Here is a 16,787-nt window from a genome sequence, read left to right on the forward strand (position 1 = left end):
AGCGCTGTCCCCTATTCTAGTGCTGGGGAGTAATGGTGGTATCCATCCTCCTGTTGAGCTGTGGTCACAGTGGCCCACAAAGCAGTGAGGCTGGAAGACAATCCAAAATCTTCCCCAGGGCAGAGGCTGGGCCACCTCAGAGACTCAGATACAGAGGCACAAGAGAGCTGGTTCACACAGCACCCACGGCCATCTACGGAGACCTGGGTTCACAGCTGTTGCCTCTCCCACCCTGTACTGCACCCGGCGGCGGCAAGGATCTAGCCTTGAGAGATTCTGGCACTGGTCCCAGGGCAGCCTCTCTGGGCCCAACTCGGTTCCCGCCAGCTTCCTAGACTGGACTCAGTGTTCTGAATGAGAGCCCACACCAAAGGGGACCTACCCTTTCTCCTCTTCCAGGTCATCTGCCAGCAGGGGAGCACCATGAGCAGGGCCTGGTCAGTCCTGAAGAGCGCAGTCCCAAACCCCACAATGCCCACAATTGCCCATTCCCCCACCCGGACATGCTGCCCAGCCCTGGACCTGCCTCCCCAGTCCTGTTCCATTTGAGGATTGAATAAATGCCACGTGCTTTCTAGTGTCAGAATTGTCAGACTCTGGGCCTTTGGAGATAAGAGAGACACTGGTGTTCTACCTGTCTTCTGTTCCTGCTGCTTTTCCTGGGTCTTAGAGCTTCTGAGCCCTTCTAAGCTACACGATTCCTGTCCTCCTTTCTGCCCTTGTGATGTGGGACTTTGAGGCCACTCCAACATGGTGCTCAGGGGCAACTCCTAGCCCCGTGCTCCTAGTTCTTTCCTGCAGTATTCAGCAATTTTGCTGCCAGAAACCAGGCAGAGCCACAGCCTGTCCAGCCACATGGCTGTTGAAAGTAAGACAGCGTTGTTACTGTCATGTTGCATGCAGTGGCTCTGTCTGTGGCTTGCACAGCCCCCATGAGCATTCCCACCCCATCTTCTGCCCCCACCCGGTCTTCTGACCCCAGCTGCGAACATTTGTGAAAGTGTCAGATGTTAAAACCTACTTTCCCTGTTTATTTTCTGTCACTGCGGGACAGTGACTCATGTGGATGCACAACCCACTCACACCCCAGTGGCATCTCTGGGGTCGGAGGGCCATGGCTGCTCCCCAGAAACCACTTTCTTTACTGTAGGAACAAGCCCACCCCCTCCAGAGCCATCTTCAAGCTGCTTCTGGGCCTGAGTCTATCCCCAATGTCCAGTGTCTGGTCACAGGCCTGTGCACCGGCCCAGCCCTCGTGAACTCGATACCTTTCCTGCTTTGTACTTTTTCTGTTTTCTAGTTTGATTTGGGGATGCTGTGGGACTGGAATGATAGTACAGTGTGGGCTTAACTTGCCTTGAATGTGACCAAACTGGATTTGATCCCCAACATCCCAGATGGTCCCCCCGAGTCCCACCAGGAATGAACCCTCCGTGCAGAGCCAAGAGTCAGCCCTGAGCACCACTGGTATAACCCAGAAGTACAAAAAAGAAAAAGGAAAACTACTAGGTTGGGAGTGCGGGGCATATTCTGGAATCCTTCAGGGATGACAGTGGTTTTTTCCACACTTCCTGCTGGAAGGTGTTGAGGTCAGACGGTTGCAGGTTGAGGAGACAGCCAGGGCCATGAACACAGATCTTTACTGGGTCAGACACTACCCCTCGCAAGGGTCACAGCTGACTGCTGTTCCCACACCCCTTGGCCTGGCTGGACCAACCACTGCACAGGGGCCAGCAAGGGGACAGTCTATCAGGCGCCCTGGACTCAGACCAGTCTACCGAGGGTGAAGCCTTTGTTGCGGGGACCTAGACCAGCTGTGTCCCGCACAGGCCGCATGAAGGGCGGGAGGGCGCAGCCTGGAGCCGGACTGCAGGTGGAGGCCCCGTTCATCTCTCGGGCAGCAGCAGGAAGAAAGCGGCTTTCAGGAGGCGGCCAAAACCACACAGGGCAGCCACTAACCAGTGTGAGCGAAAGCCGGGCTCGGTTCTCACCACGCACTTGAGGATGTCGGTCTGCAGGGGAGAAAGGACAGGCGGTCACTGCTGTGTGGACGGTCAGGCCGGCCCACCCAAGACTGGATGCAGCGGGTAGCTCCTCACCCATCCTCCGCGCCTCCGCATCCACGGGGCCAGGGTCTTGCGCACAAACTCCCCGAGGCAGTCGACCAGGGCGTGCACTGTGGCGGGCTGGGCCTGCCGCACGCAGTCCACTGCCAGGCCTGCGGCCACCGCGTACAGGGACACCACTTTGCCCCATGTGATGCCTACAAGAGAGACCAAGTACATGCCGAGACCCACACCCCAGCCTCACACAGCCAAGCTCTCCAGACACGTCCCAGCCCCAACACACACAACCTGGGGTCCAGTGGGCAGCTGACCTGGCCTTCACCGACACCTGCCCCTCTCCCCCGCCCCTGGAGTGGACACACTGCCCAATGGACACCCCCCGCCCCGAAAAAAGCTAAGATGGGGGCCAGAGCAATTGTGTAAAGCAGGAAGGCACTTCCCTTGCACCTTGTGGACCCAGATTCGATTCCCAGCATCATGTAGGATCTTGAGCACAGAGCCGGAAGTGCTCAGGCTTAGCCCTGGCTCTGCACCCAGGAATCACTTCTGGCAAGCTTGGGGGCCATAAGTCACAGAACCCAAATCATCATGTGCAAGGCAAGTGCCCTCCCCACTGTGCTCCTGCTCCAGCCCCCTCCGACGCTTGGCGCTGGAGGTCTCAATAGAGTTCTTAACTGACTAGGTGCCCAGTCTCTCTTTTACAGTGCTCACGAGATGGTGCCCGCTCACAGCCTACATGGGAGGCAAGGCCCTTCCCAGGGACAGAGGCAGGAGCCCAGACACTGGAGTCGACTGCAGGGTGGCACTGTGAGGTGTGAGGGGCAGCCCAGACCCCACTCCCACCACCCAACACACATAAACTTGCACACAAATACACAACACCCCATACACAGACCCATTTACCTCACACACAAACACATCCAAACCCTCTCTTTTTTTTTTTTTTTTGGTTTTTGGGCCACACCTGGTGATGCTCAGGGGTTACTCCTGGCTGTCTGCTCAGAAATAGCTCCTGGCAGGCATTGGGGGACCATATGGGACACCGGGATTTGAACCAACCACCTTAGGCCCTGGATTGGCTGCTTGCAAGGCAAACACCATTGTGCTATCTCTCCAGGCCCCAAACCCTCTCATAAACTAGGATATACAACACCCCCCAAACACACACAAACCCACTCACCTAAAAAGACGCATAAACACAATACCTCCACACCCAAACCCACTCATCCTTCCTTATTTATACAAGCACACAGCAACGCCCCACAAATACACACAAACCCAGTCACAAACACACACAACACCCCCCACACAAACCCACTTACACACCTAAGCACAACACCCCACATACAAACCCTACGTACACATACACTCACCCCACACAACACAGATACCCACTTACACACAAATTCATACAACCAAACCAATCAAACCTACACACAACACACCCATGCACACAAATTCACTTTCACACAACACACTCACACCACATCCACAAACTCACACCCCACTCACAACCCTCACACCTCTGCCACAGCAGCTCCAGAGCCTCTGGCACAGGCGTGCCTGCTGGACGCACCTGCTGCAAAGATATGGGTGGCCACAGCCAGGAAGGCATCAGTGACGGCCGCCTCCGAGTGCAGCGGCAGGTGCAGCTGACGGGCCACGTTCCGGTACACACTGGGTCGGATCTGCTCCAGCTCATCACCTGCGGAACATGGGGTCACCTGAGCCCCCATCCCCACCCCCGCAGGTCCCAAAGACACCCTCCCCAGCCGGCTGGGCCTGTGTGGTGGGAATCCCAGTAGGAGCCGGGCTGGGCTGGGCCTGCCTGCCAGTGACTCACTGCATGGTGCACAGAGGCCTAGGCAAAAGGCCAGCACCCAACCCAGCAGGGGCCATGCTGGGGATCCCAAGTCAGGCAGCCTCGAGGCCCCCGCCTTACTCAGTGAGGTCCAGTGGCTTAGATAGAACCTCACAGCCACTGCACCAGGGCACCAGGCCCCCCAGCTGTTGTCTGGAAGTTGGGCAGGGCAGAGTGGAGCAGAGCAGAGCAGGGGAGGGCAGGGTCCCACCAGGGCTGCTGAGGACAGCCCAGGGATATGACTGTTTGCACTGCAGGAGTAGCTGGGAACCCTGGGGAGGCAGTGGGAGCTCCCCAGAGTGCTAGGTGGGTGGGAACGATACTGGGAGAGCACTGAGGCTGGCCCAGGTCTGATGGAAAGGGTTCCAGGGTGCTACAGAAACATGAGATAGGCGGGAACCACAGGGACCCCAGAAAGAGCAGCCCTGCCTGCACTCGCCCTACACCCTACAAACAGGAGCCCTGGGGTGCTGGCCTACCTCCAGGCCTCAATGCTGCTCTGCTCCCAGGGCTTGGGACAGCACCTTAGAGGGCCTTCTCTGGTATTATACATATACACAGAGGCACACACAAGCATACATGGTATATTTTACCCATGTATACATACATTGTACATAATGCATGCACACATGACATACAGCCCTGTATACATGCATTACACACTGTACAATGTACTTATACATTGTACATATATGCTCATGTTACAGAACTCCCATGTATAGTTACACCGTACATATATACATGTATTGGTATGACACACTTGTGCACAGGTATACTGTGCACCGGAGCACACACATAGTTTAGTTAGTGCATCCGTGGGCACGGACATTGACACATATACACATGTACACAGTACTATACACCCGTGCATATACACCGTACCTAGACACATATACAGACAGTCCATCCATCCCATCCGTGCCCACACACATTGGTACATTCACACATGCACAAATACACGCATACGTGGTACAACTAGCAAAGGACAAGCACAGCACACAGAATACCATAGACCCGTGGTGCGCACATGGGACACACACTCCTGGGCCCACTCAGTCAGGCCAGGGACCCTGACTCTAACAGGGTCGAGAGGGCGTGGTCTTGTTGGGTTCTGCCAGTCAGCCTCCCAGGAGGGACACAGGTAGGTCCACATCTTCCCGCACTCCTCGTGGTCCCCAAGCTCATTTCAAAGGGGAGTCACTGGGGTGGTCAACAGAACCGAATTTAAGCCGGTCACTACTGCGTCTTGTGGGGAGGAGGGGGTCGTCCACATCAGCTGGGGGCCCAGCCTCAGGGCCCGGAGGCCCTTGGCACCTACGCTGGAAACGCAGCCCGGGAGCAGGGACCCGTGCTCCAAAATAAACACGGGCACGTGGGCCCACGCAGGTTCCGGTGCCCTACCGAGGGCCAGGGTCACTCTAGAAGCTGAGTCACCAAAAACAACATTCTTCCGGAGCTTTCTTTGCGGACGGACCGTCGGAAACCTGGGAGCGGGGCTGGGTGCGCCAGGGATGAGCTTTGAGCAGCGGGGCGCGACGCGGAATGCGAGGCGCGGGGGCCAGGGGCGCGCGGGAGTGCAGGGGTTCACGAGCGCGGGGGGCGCAGGGGCGCAGGGGCACCGCGGGGGCGCGCTCACTCACCCAGGCGCAGCAGCACGGCGCTCACCTCGGCCAGGCGGCCGCCGGGCAGGGACGCGGGGCGCTCGGGCGCGCTCCAGGCCAGGCCGGCGCGCAACAGACGCGCGTGCACAAACTCGCGGCCGAGCGCCTTGGCCTGGGCCACCAGCTCCTTGTCGGTGGGCGAGCGGTCGAAGGCGTCCATGATCTCGGCGGCGAAAACGGACGAGCGCCGCAGCACGTCCATGGCGGGCCCGGCTCGGCCCTGGGCGGACTCCTCCGCCTCACCGCGCGCCCAGGACGGCCGCCCACTCACCTCGCCCGCCGCATGGCCCCGCGCGCCCGCCCGATGGGCGGCTGCGGCCTCGGGGTCCGTCCGCCCGCCGCCCGCACTCGCCCATCGGACCGCCCCGCGCGCCGCGGGCCCCGCGCTCCCGCTCTGCCGGGCCGGCTGGCGGGCTGCGGCGCGTCGTGAGGCGCGAGGGCAGCTCGCCGGGACAGGCGAGGTCGGGCTTGCCCTTGTAAGGGAAAGGCAGCCCCGGGGCGGGGCCCGCGCGGCCTCCACTTAAGGACGCGCCCGCCAGATGCCGCCGGGCTCGCCGGGCCCCGGCGCCCCCGCACCTGGGCACGGCCTGACCCCCGCCTCTGGCACCTGGATGCGGGATGCGCCACGCGCCTGGCTGCGGGGTGCGCACGCACATGCACGCGTGCGCGCACACGCACACGCACACACACACGCACACGCACACACACACACACACACACACACACACACACACACACACACACCTGGGCGCAGGCTGCCCACCAGGTGTGTTTCATGCCAACACACCCAGCTACGGTACAGTGCGCGCCGCGCTACAGTTCCTCCGAGTCTCGCCTCCACTGCGCTCCTTCTAAAACTCTGCAGACAATCTCTGGATTTCTCCAGTTTTTCTCTTACCCAACGTTTCCTTCCTTAGGTCTTTATCTTTTCTTTGAAAAGCTTCATTCTTTTCCATTTTGGCGATAGGATCCGCTCTGCTGGGGTGGGGGGTGTTGGGAGATTCCTTCCTGTGCTGTGACGGACAGTGAACAAGGGCTCCGTGGGCTCAGCCATCCGTGCTCGCTCTCTCTCTCTCTCTCTCTCTCTCTCTCTCTCTCTCTCTCTCTCTCTCTCTCTCTCTCTCTCTCTCTCTCTCTGTCCCTCTCGCTCTCGCTCTCTCTCTCTCGCTCTCTCTCGCTCTCGCTCTCTCCCTTTCTCTCTCTCTCTGTCCCTCTCTCTGTCCCTCTCTCTCTCGCTCTCTCTCTCGCTCTCTCGCTCTCGCTCTCTCTCTGTCCCTCTCGCTCTCTCTCACTCTCTCTCGCTCTCTCTCTCTGTCCCTCTCTCTCGCTCTCTCACTCTCTCGCTCTGTCTCTCTTTCTCTCTCTCTGTCCCTCTCTCTCGCTCTCTCTCTCGCTCTCTCGCTCTCGCTCTCTCTCTCTGTTCCTCTCTCGCTCGCTCTCTCTCACTCTCTCTCTCGCTCTCTCTCGCTCTCTCGCTCTCTCTCTCTCGCGCGCGCGCGCATAGGGTTCTGGCATTCAGACCACACCTGCCTGTGTATGGTGTAGACAAGCTGGGCCCCATCCCACTCCAGACCCCTCAAAGTCTATGTGCTTTTGTCCTATTAATGAAGCAGGTGAATGTGGGCACAATATTTTGTTTTTGGTTTTGTTTTTTTAATTAATAGCATTCCTTAAGTGAATCGCCGTGAGATGCAATTACAAAGTTGTTTCTGGGGCTTGAGAGATAACACAGCGATAGGGCTTTTGCCTTGCACGCAGCCCACCCAGGAAGGACAGTGGTTCTTTTTTTTTTTTCTTTTTTTTTTTTTTTGGGCCACACCCGGCGGTGCTCAGGGGTTACTCCTGGCTGTCTGCTCAGAAATAGCTCCTGGCAGGCACGGGGGACCATATGGAACACCAGGATTCGAAACAACCACCTTTGGTCCTGGATCGGCTGTTTGCAAGGCAAACGCCGCTGTGCTATCTCTCCGGGCCCAGGACAGTGGTTCTAATCCCAGCATCCCATATGGTCCCCTGAGCCTGCCAGGAGCAATTTCTGAGCACAAAGCCAGGAGTAACCCCTGAGCATCGCAGGATCTGACCCAAAAACAAAACAAAACAAAGTTGTTCATGACAGAGTTTTTGTCAGTGTTCACAGAATGTGGGTGCAGTTTTTCTTCTTTCTGGTTGGCTGGTCAGCATCTCTGTCCAGGAATCAACTTTGCAGGGTTTGGGCTTTAGGACGAACCAACTGGACCATTCATATATCTCAATTGTCACTCGACAGTGTGAAAGAATTGTTCTGTCTGCACATAGGATATTTGCCAAAGTCCAACATATTGGACCATGGTTGCCACACATTCCAACGGAGTGAAATGGAGGTAGAAGCGATAATCAGTGGGGAGGGGGCTTGTCTTGCATGTGCAAAAGAAAGAAAAAATACAAGAGTTCATTATATGCTATATTCTTCTGAAATAGCAAATAAAAACTAGAAAATGTTGGAAATGTTTAGAAACCAAATGCAGCACTTTGAAATACTGGGGGCCAAATCACAGGAGTTATAAAGGATTTTTTGTTTGTTTTATTCTTTGATTACACCCAAAGATGTTCAGGGGTTACTCTAACTCTGCGCTAGGGACCACTCCTGGCAGGTGTTAGGAGCCATATGGAGAGCCAGGGATCAAACCTCGGTTAGTTGAATGCAGGCAAGAGCCCTTTCTTCTGTGCTATTGCTCCAACCCCTAAGGGGCTTGCCTTGCACACAGCCAACCAGAATTTAATCCCTTCCACCGTGTATGGTCCCCTGAATCCACCAGGAATGATCCCTGAGTACAGAGCCAGGAGTAAGTCCTGAGCATATCTGTGTGTGACCCCCCCAAAATAAAACATTTTAAACAAAAATCATAAAATGTTTTGTTTAGGTTTTTTTTTTTGTTTTTGGGCCACACCCATTTGACACTCAGGGGTTACTCCTGGCTATGCCCTCAGAAATTGCCCTGGCGTGGGGGGGACCATATGGGACGCCCGGGGATCTAACCGTGGTCCGCCCTACGCTAGTGCTTGCAAGGCAGACACCTTACCTCTAGCGCCACCTTCCCGGCCCCTGTTTAGTTTTTTTTTTTGTTTTGTTTTGGGGCCACACCCAGCTGTGCTCAGGGGTTATTCCTGGCACTGCACCCAGAAATCACTCCTGGCTTGGGGGACCATCTGGGATGCCAGGGATTGAACCCAGTTCCATCCTGGGTCAGCCACGTGCAAGGCAAATGCCCTACTGCTCTGCTACCACTCAGCCCCATTTTTTTGCTTTGGGAAGATCATGAAATATATTATTATGCATAATGAGATGCTGTTAAAGCAATGTTTTGAGGGAAATATACAGCCTTAGACAAAAAGTTGAAAATTATGGGGCCGGAGAGATAGCATGGGGGTAGTGTGTTTGCCTTGCATGCAGAAGGTCGGTAGTTTGAATCCCAGCATCTCATATGGTCCCTCAAGCCTGCCAGGAGCGATTTCTGAGCATAGAGCCAAGAGTAGCCCCTGAGCACGGCTGGGTGTGACTCAAAAACCAAAAAAAAAAAAAGCTGAAAATTAATCTCCCAGGTTATAGGACAGTTGGGGGACACTTGCCTTTCACCTGATTCACCCAGATTTGATACTCAGCATCACATATGGTCCCTTGAGCCCCACCAAGAGTGTTTCCCTAAGCACAGAATCAGGAGTAAGCTCTGAGCACCACCATCAGGTGTGGCCCCAAAACCAAGAATAAATAAATATTACTAAATGTCAGAATGCATACCAGACCCCGTGAGCCCTGCCAGGAGTGATCCCCAAAACCAAAATGGGGGTAGGGCAGAGAGATAGCACAGTGGGTAGGGTGCATGGCTGACCTAGGTTCAATCTCCATCATCTTATATGGTTTCCAGAGCCTGTCAGGAGTCATTCTCAGTGCAGAGCCAGAGGTAACCCCTGAGCACAACCAGGTGTGCCCTAGAGATAAAACCTAAAAGAGGCTGGGGAGCACTGCTTGCCTGCATCTGCATCTGGCATGTGGCCAGGTCCCTCTGTGTGGCTATCCTGGCCACATCCTGGTCAGTCCAGAGTGAATGCCCCCCTGCAGTGCCTAGCCTGGGCTCACCTTTCTCAGCCACCCCCATCTCACTGGTTTCCCTCCCTTTGTGCTGTCACTGTTGTGGCATCCAGGGATCGCAAACTTGCTTGTGGAATTTATTGTCTTTCCCAGGTGGACATCAAGAGGCCCCAAATGTGAGGAGTTGTTGCAGGGCTGGGAATGAGCTGGGCCAAGAGCCTTGAAATTGGACTGTCAAAGGCTGCTCCCTCCTCTCCTGCCCTCCAGGGTCCCAACCCACCTCCTGGCCCCTCACAGCCTGGCTTGGCTCCTGGTCCAGATATGACAATGTCACATATGTCAAGATATAATAATGTCACACAATTTGTTCAGATGAAGTTTCTTTCAATAATGCCATTACCATTTAGCTGGACCAAGCAATACTAAGTTAATTATCTGGACCTGCCAACGGGCAGATTTTGGGAGGTTGGGAAACTGGTGTCAAGGGTGAAGGGGATGTTCCATTGGGGGAGGGATTGGTGCTTGAATATTGAGTGCCAGAATAACTGTATTACGAGCAACTCTGTAAACCACAGTGTTTAAAAGAAAGAAATTTAATTTATTAAAAATAGTAATAAATAATAATAATAATAAATAATAATAATAAAGGGGGCCGGAGAGATAGTACAGCGGTAGGGCGTTTGCCTTGCACACCACCACCACGGGACAGATGGTGGTACCCATCTCCCTTTTCTCCTTCTATCCATCTTCCCCACTTCTCTCCCTCTTCCACTTTCTTGGGAACACAGTCATGCATCTCCCTGTCTACATATGGCATCCCATATGGTCCCCCCTGCCAGGAGCTATTTCTGAGCACAGAGCCAGGAATAACCCAAAACCCAAATAATAATAATAATAGATGGTGTGGGTGTACCCATTTGAGACCCTAGACCCTCCCATTTCTGGGAGGGGTCTTGGGAACCGGATAGTAGGTGTAACTTTACCTGCAAGCCCCTCCCATTCCTGGGAGGGGTTTGGAAAAAGGTAGATAAGGCTGGGACCAAGGGAATTCGGCCCTTTTGGCTCTTTGCCCTTTGGCCGTTCCTCTCTTGGCCCGGCTCCCTGGCTTTTGGATCTTGGGGCCGCATGGAGCCCCCCAAAGGAAAGATGGCTAACAGGAGATAAGATGCAGGGCTAGCAAAATATTGCTGCGCTTGAAAGGTTATGAATAGGCCACACACACGTGGTGGCTAGGGCTTGAATAAAGATGATTCTTCCTGACGCCTGACTGTGAGTGAGTGATTTCACCTGGGCCTGGGACCCGGCCGGCTGGATGGAGTTGCAAAGCCATGTGGCCTGGGGTGGCAGAAAGGAATCCATCGCCATCCATCGCCATCCAGCACCATCTTTAATTATTTAATTCAACAGATGGAGTCAGAGAGGTAACACAGCAGTAGGGTATTTGCCTTGCACACAGCCGACCCAGGACAGACCTAGGTTCGAATCCCGGCATCCCATATGGTCCTCTGAGCCTGCCAGGAGTGATTTCTGAGAACAGAGCCAGGAGTAACCCTTGAGTGTCACCGGTGTGACCCAAAAACCAAAAAATAAAATAAAATAATAAAGGAAACACCCTGCCTTCTCTCTCTTGTGGAGTGGGGATGCTCTGGACAACATGGGGTCTAGATGTAGCTGTGCCTGAGGCAGGGCCCTTTCCAGGGACAGAGGGGTTGATGCAGACTAGACCCAAGTCTGAGCCAGTACTGAGAGGCTGAAGGCCCCATGGTTCTGCAGAGGGAAGGTTTAAGCCCCTAGGAGACCTTAAGAAGCACAGCTTGTGCTGCTCTCAGCATTTCCTGTCCTACAGGGAGAGGGGGCAGTCCCAGGGGCCTGACATTCCTCTGGTCACCCTTGGCCCCATTTCTGTCTCAAGAATCTGGCTCCTCTCCTGGTCAGACCCTAGAATGGACCCTGGACTCATGTGGACAGGGGTGGAGCTCGTCTTCTCCCCCAGTGTGGACCCAGCCCCTGCGTGAGAACTGAGATGTGAGTCAGATTGAAGCCTCCTCCCTCCTCTCCCACTCCTCCTTCCTCACCTCCTCCACCTCCTCCTTCACCTCCCACTCCTCCCATCACTCACCTCCTGCTTTTCCGCTCCCCTGCTGTCCTCCCCACTTGTTTCTCTTCCCCATTCCTCCTTCCCATCCTCCTCCTATCAATCCTCTCCTTCTCTCAATCCTTCCTCCCCTAATCCTCCTGTCCATCTCCCCTTTCTCCTTCTGCCCAGCCTCCCCACTTCTCTCACTCTTCCCCTTTCTTGGGAACACAGTCATGCGTCTCCCTGTCTACAAAGCCAGGTCAGGAGCAGAGTCCCAGGACTCCCACCCAGATCCTGCCCAGCATTTCCGGCCTCCAAGCAAGCCCCAGGGAGCCCCAGACAGGAGTTAAGAGAGGAAGTGGACAGCGGCCTAAGTCCATTCTGGGCCGGGCCCTGATTTTGTCCTGATCTGTCCCCAGAGGCACAGCCATGTGGACCCAGCAATTATTGGCTCTGGGGTCCCCCTGGAACTCTGGGACCACTTTTCCATGTCAGAGGCACTGGCTCAGACCTGTACTGCCTGCACCACCTTGCCTACCTGTCTGCCTATGTCTCTGCCTGTCTGTCTTTCTGACTGTCTGCTTGTCTCTCTGCCTTTCTGCCTGCCTGTCTGTTTGTCTGCCTGCCTGCCTGCCTGCCTACCCACCCTCGCCCTCGCCTGCCTATCTGCCTGCCAAGTCACAGCAAGGCTCCTCAGGAGACCTTGGAGAGCCATGCACGCAGGGCTGGGTGGTGCTATGTCTGCCCATGACAGGAGTTCCAACCTTGACCTTGGGGGTTGATGGACGGGCTCAGGACATACTCAATGATAGTTGTGCCATGTAGGTCTAGGGACCGTGAGTCCCGAACCCCAAGCTCCCTGGGACAGATTCTCCCTGCCATCTCCCCAGACCCTCCAATGATCTCCCAAGATCCTCCTGATGATCTCCCAGATTCTCCCTGTGATCTCCTGAGATTCTCCCAGACATGTCCCCAGGTTCTTCCTGTAATCTTCTTCCCAGTGATCTCCCAGGTCCTCCCATCCATCCCTCCAGATCCTCCCAGTGTTCTCCCAGGTTCTCCCTGCAATCTCCCTGGATCCTCCCTGCAATCTTCCTAGATCCTCCAGCCATCTCCCCAGAAGCTCACCCTCCTTGAGAGATCAGAGCCCAAACAGGAGGTTTGTTTAAATTCAGACAAGTGCTCCATAAACAACCCGAGGGCCTGTGCTGGCAGCACACGCCTGAGCCAGCTGGACATGCTGCTAGACTCCCCACCTCTCCCCAGTCTTTGGCCTTAGAGACAGCGTCGGGCCATGTTGACAGGGGGTGGAGGCACAGAAGTGGTGACCCCATAAGTATGTGGTCCTCATACTCTGGGTCTCCTGAGAGACCCCTCTCGGGTGCTCAGACCACATGTCCCTGGTACCTGAGGGCCTCTCTGCCTCTTCCCTCCACACTGTACCCACCACACTCCCTCTGCTCTAATTCCTTCAGCCCAGGATGCCACAGCAGGGTCTGGGGCCCTGAGCTACGGCCACAGGAGGCAAAGTCAGGGTGAGGCAGGGCCACATAAGGAATTTCGCTAACTGAATAATTGCATTAGTAAGAAAAAAATTCGCAAAAAATCGCATTAAACATTTGCACACCCCAAAGGGAACTGCTTCAGGTATGCGAATGTTTAATGCGATTTTTTCTTACTAATGCGATTTTTATTGCGATTATTCAGTAAGAGAATAATCGCGAATACTGCGATATTTGAAGGCCGGTCGCAGGCCACCAAATGTTGTATGGAGGGCCGCAAACGGCCCGCGGGCTGCGAGTTTGAGACCTCTGGTTTAGACAGAGAGGATGGATGCAGAGCAGCAGGAAAGAGGCTGCTTAGCTTAGAAGTCATGTGGGAAATTCACATGGCAGTTAGGACCTTTTAATAAAGTTGAATTTCTCCTGAAAATTCAACTGACTGCCTGTGAAATCATGTCTCCACCATTACCCTGCTACCTACAGACCTGGTGGCTGTATGGTCTGTAAGCGCTGGGCCTAGCCAAGAGGGCCTCACCACAACACTAGGACTTTATAATTAATAATACAGGGGCCGGAGAGATAGCATAGAGGTAAGGTGTTTGCCTTGCATGCAGAAGGACAGTGGTTTGAATCCCGGCATCCCATATGGTCCACCAAGCCTGCCAGGAGCAATTTCTGAGCGTAGAGCCAGGAGTAACCCCTGAGTGCTGCTGGGTGTGACCCCCCAAAAAAGATTTTAAATAATACAACATGTACTTACCAGCATATGCATTCCTGCATGTTTCTGCATGTGTGTATGTGTTCCTTCATGTGTTTCCACATACATGCCTGCATGTGTGTATGCATGTATTCCTGCACACATGTGCATGTGTTTCTGCGGTATGTATGCTGTGTCCCTTAATGTATGCATGTTTCTGCACATGGACATGGACATGGATGAGGGCCATTCCTCCCTCCAGTGAGCTGCCTGCTCAGTGCTGCTCATGGCTCAATAACAGGGTTAGAGGAATAGCACAGTGGGAAGGGCTTTTGCCTTGCATACAGTTGACCTGGGTTCCATACCCGGGATCCCACATGGTCCTCTGAGCACCTCCAGGAGTGATCTCTGAGCACAGAATGAGGAGTAAGCCCTGAGCGCCAATTGGTGTGGCCCAATAACAACAAAGGAAAGGTTAAGGACTTCTGCAGATGCTCTGGCTGGAGTGCTGGGCTTGGCGCCCCCTGTGGCAGAGAAGAGGAAAGAGACACAGCTGAAAAGCATAGGAAGGCCAGAGGTGAGAAGAGAGAGGCCTTTCAGAGGGATCAGAGGCCAGATGCAAGCTCGCTCTGTCCACTGAGGAAAGCCAGGAAGCTGCTGTAGCAAGTCAGCCCCTGAAGAGGTTGACTGATGGAGGGATGGAGGATGAGGTCTTTCCCCTTCAGCTCGATGCACGCGTCTGCCACCCTGTCTAGCCGACAGTTCTGAAGTGAAACGGCAGGTGAAACGGCGGGTAAACAGCTCGAAGACTGTCAGGCTTGTGGAAATATTAGCTTTATTCGGTGGACAAGACTGAAGTCCAAAGCCTCAGCATCACTTCCTGCCAAAAGCCTCTCGCCTTCCACAGACCCTTGTTTTTATCCCCCAGAATCAGGTACCGGGCCCGGAGAGATAGCACAGCGGCGTTTGCCTCGCAAGCAGCCGATCCAGGACCAAAGGTGGTTGGTTCGAATCCCGGTGTCCCATATGGTCCCCCGTGCCTGCCAGGAGCTATTTCTGAGCAGACAGCCAGGAGTAACCCCTGAGCACCGCCGGGTGTGGCCCAAAAACCAGAATCAGGTACCACCCAAAGGTGGGATCAGATACCACCCAATGGTGGAAGCAGAATCAGGTACTACCCTAGGGTGGGGGCAGAATGCCAGGTCACACCCTAGGGTAGGGCACAATCACCGATCAGGGTAGGGTCAGTAACATAATAATCCCCTAAAATATTTACATACACAACAATCCCCCCCCCGTTTGTTTTTAGTAAACAAACAATATTGTCTACAATTATTAAAGGAAAAACTAGTCAATAAAAGAGCAGCTGTTTGCATAAGCACATCACAGGAAAATGTAAAGAAAAACTTCTAACCTAAACACAGGGTGTCTAAAACCAGAAACATGTATCAAGGAATCAATTATAAGCTCCTGAGAAGATAAATCTAAGACGTCCATAGATCCTTTGAAGAGATGCCAGAAAGGTTGTGTAGCAGGCAAGAAGAAGCACCTTTTCTTTATTTGTTGTTGTTGGTTTTTGGGTCACACCTGGCAGTGCTCAGGAGTTACTCCTCGCTCCATGCTCAGAAATCGCTCCTAGCAGATACCGGCATGGCATTCGAACCAATGACCTTCTGCATGAAAGGCAAACGCCTTACCTCCATGCTATCTCTCCGGCCCCATTTTCATTCAAGTCCAGGTAGACCAGAAAGCCCATCTTTGAGGTCATTGAATTAGGCCCTTATTTTGGAGGAAGAAGCATATACCCCCTGCACAGTGGGGGACACTGCAATGATGATCAATAGGCTTCTGAACTTAATCTAAGTTCTTAATCCAGGCTGAAGTCCATATGATGTCCGAAATTGATGTACCAATAAGGTCTATTATTTATAGATGGGAGCTTAAGTCACAAACCAAAACAAAATGTTTAAGGCAGAGACCCTCCCTGTGTAAATAAACAACTTGAGGATCCATCCAAAGTGGATGGAACCTCCTATAAACCTAGTATTTTGCCTATGATGTGCCCACGCAAAAAGCCCTGAGACCAGACAAAAATATAATTTAGGAAATTATAGACAACAACATCTAACCCACTAACTTAAAGTCAAGAAAGCAAAATCCTAATGTAATACAACATCAACTCCTAAGATTAAAAACTAAAATAGAAAACATTAATTACAATAGTCAAAAGAAGTGTAGTACCAAATATAAATTCAAAGGATTACAATTATAAGAAAAATACAAAGGTGAAATTTCTACAGAGTCCAATATCAATCTGTAAAGATGAGGGGTCTGGAACTCCAAAAAGACCGGCCAAAGACACTTGATGGGTCTGGAAAAGCGGGTTGAAGCCATCATGAGTTGGTTGGGCTTCTGCATTTTCTTGGGATCGGTGCAATCTTGGGGTAGCCATTGTAGAGATGGTCAACAATAGCACTGTGTATGTGGATGGAAAACCAGAGATTCAGATAATACAGTTTAACTGGGATCCAGAGATTGTGGGTCTTATCCATGGATCTTTTTTCTGGGGTTTCATTGTGACACAAATTCCAGGTGGCTTCATTTTCAACAAGTTTGCAGCAAACGTGGTATAAGACTCCAACAGTCACGGATTTCTTCCTCGGGCCGAGATCAGGAGGCTTGTAATTGTGGGTGAAGGAGATGAGTTGCACATGTGAAGGGAATCCTGAGAATTAAATGTTAAGAACTAGGAAGGGGCCGGAGAGATAGCATGGAGGTAAGGTGTTTGCCTTTCATGCAGGAGGTCATCAGTTCAAATCCCAGCTTCCCATATGGTCCCCCGTGTCTGCTAGGAGCA

The 16,787-nt window shown here is 53.4% G+C and overlaps 1 protein-coding gene across 1 annotated transcript; it reads right to left on the minus strand.

Moving 5' to 3' along the window:
• Positions 1–1,621: 1,621 nt before the first annotated feature.
• BOK (BCL2 family apoptosis regulator BOK) lies at positions 1,622–5,845 on the minus strand. Its single transcript, XM_049773511.1, has 4 exons — positions 5,568–5,845; positions 3,643–3,771; positions 2,100–2,263; positions 1,622–2,012 (listed from the first exon to the last, which is right to left on the minus strand). The coding sequence occupies exons 1-4, from the start codon at positions 5,788–5,790 to the stop codon at positions 1,887–1,889; spliced, it is 642 nt and encodes a 213-aa protein (XP_049629468.1). The 5' UTR covers positions 5,791–5,845; the 3' UTR covers positions 1,622–1,886.
• Positions 5,846–16,787: the final 10,942 nt, after the last annotated feature.

This window comes from Suncus etruscus, chromosome 5 (assembly GCF_024139225.1).
Source record: "Suncus etruscus isolate mSunEtr1 chromosome 5, mSunEtr1.pri.cur, whole genome shotgun sequence".
Lineage (NCBI taxonomy): Eukaryota > Metazoa > Chordata > Mammalia > Eulipotyphla > Soricidae > Suncus > Suncus etruscus.

What these genes read in the sequence shown, in the direction of transcription:
- BOK (XM_049773511.1), bottom strand. Translation starts at nt 5,790, where the DNA reads ATGGACGTGCTGCGGCGCTCGTCCGTTTTCGCCGCCGAGATCATGGAC. An exon ending in CGCCGTGCTGCTGCGCCTGG is followed by an intron (nt 3,772 to 5,567) that starts GTGAGTGAGCGC and finishes CATGTTCCGCAG; the next exon opens with GTGATGAGCTGGAGCAGATC. An exon ending in TGCGGAGGCGCGGAGGATGG is followed by an intron (nt 2,013 to 2,099) that starts GTGAGGAGCTAC and finishes TCTCCCCTGCAG; the next exon opens with ACCGACATCCTCAAGTGCGT.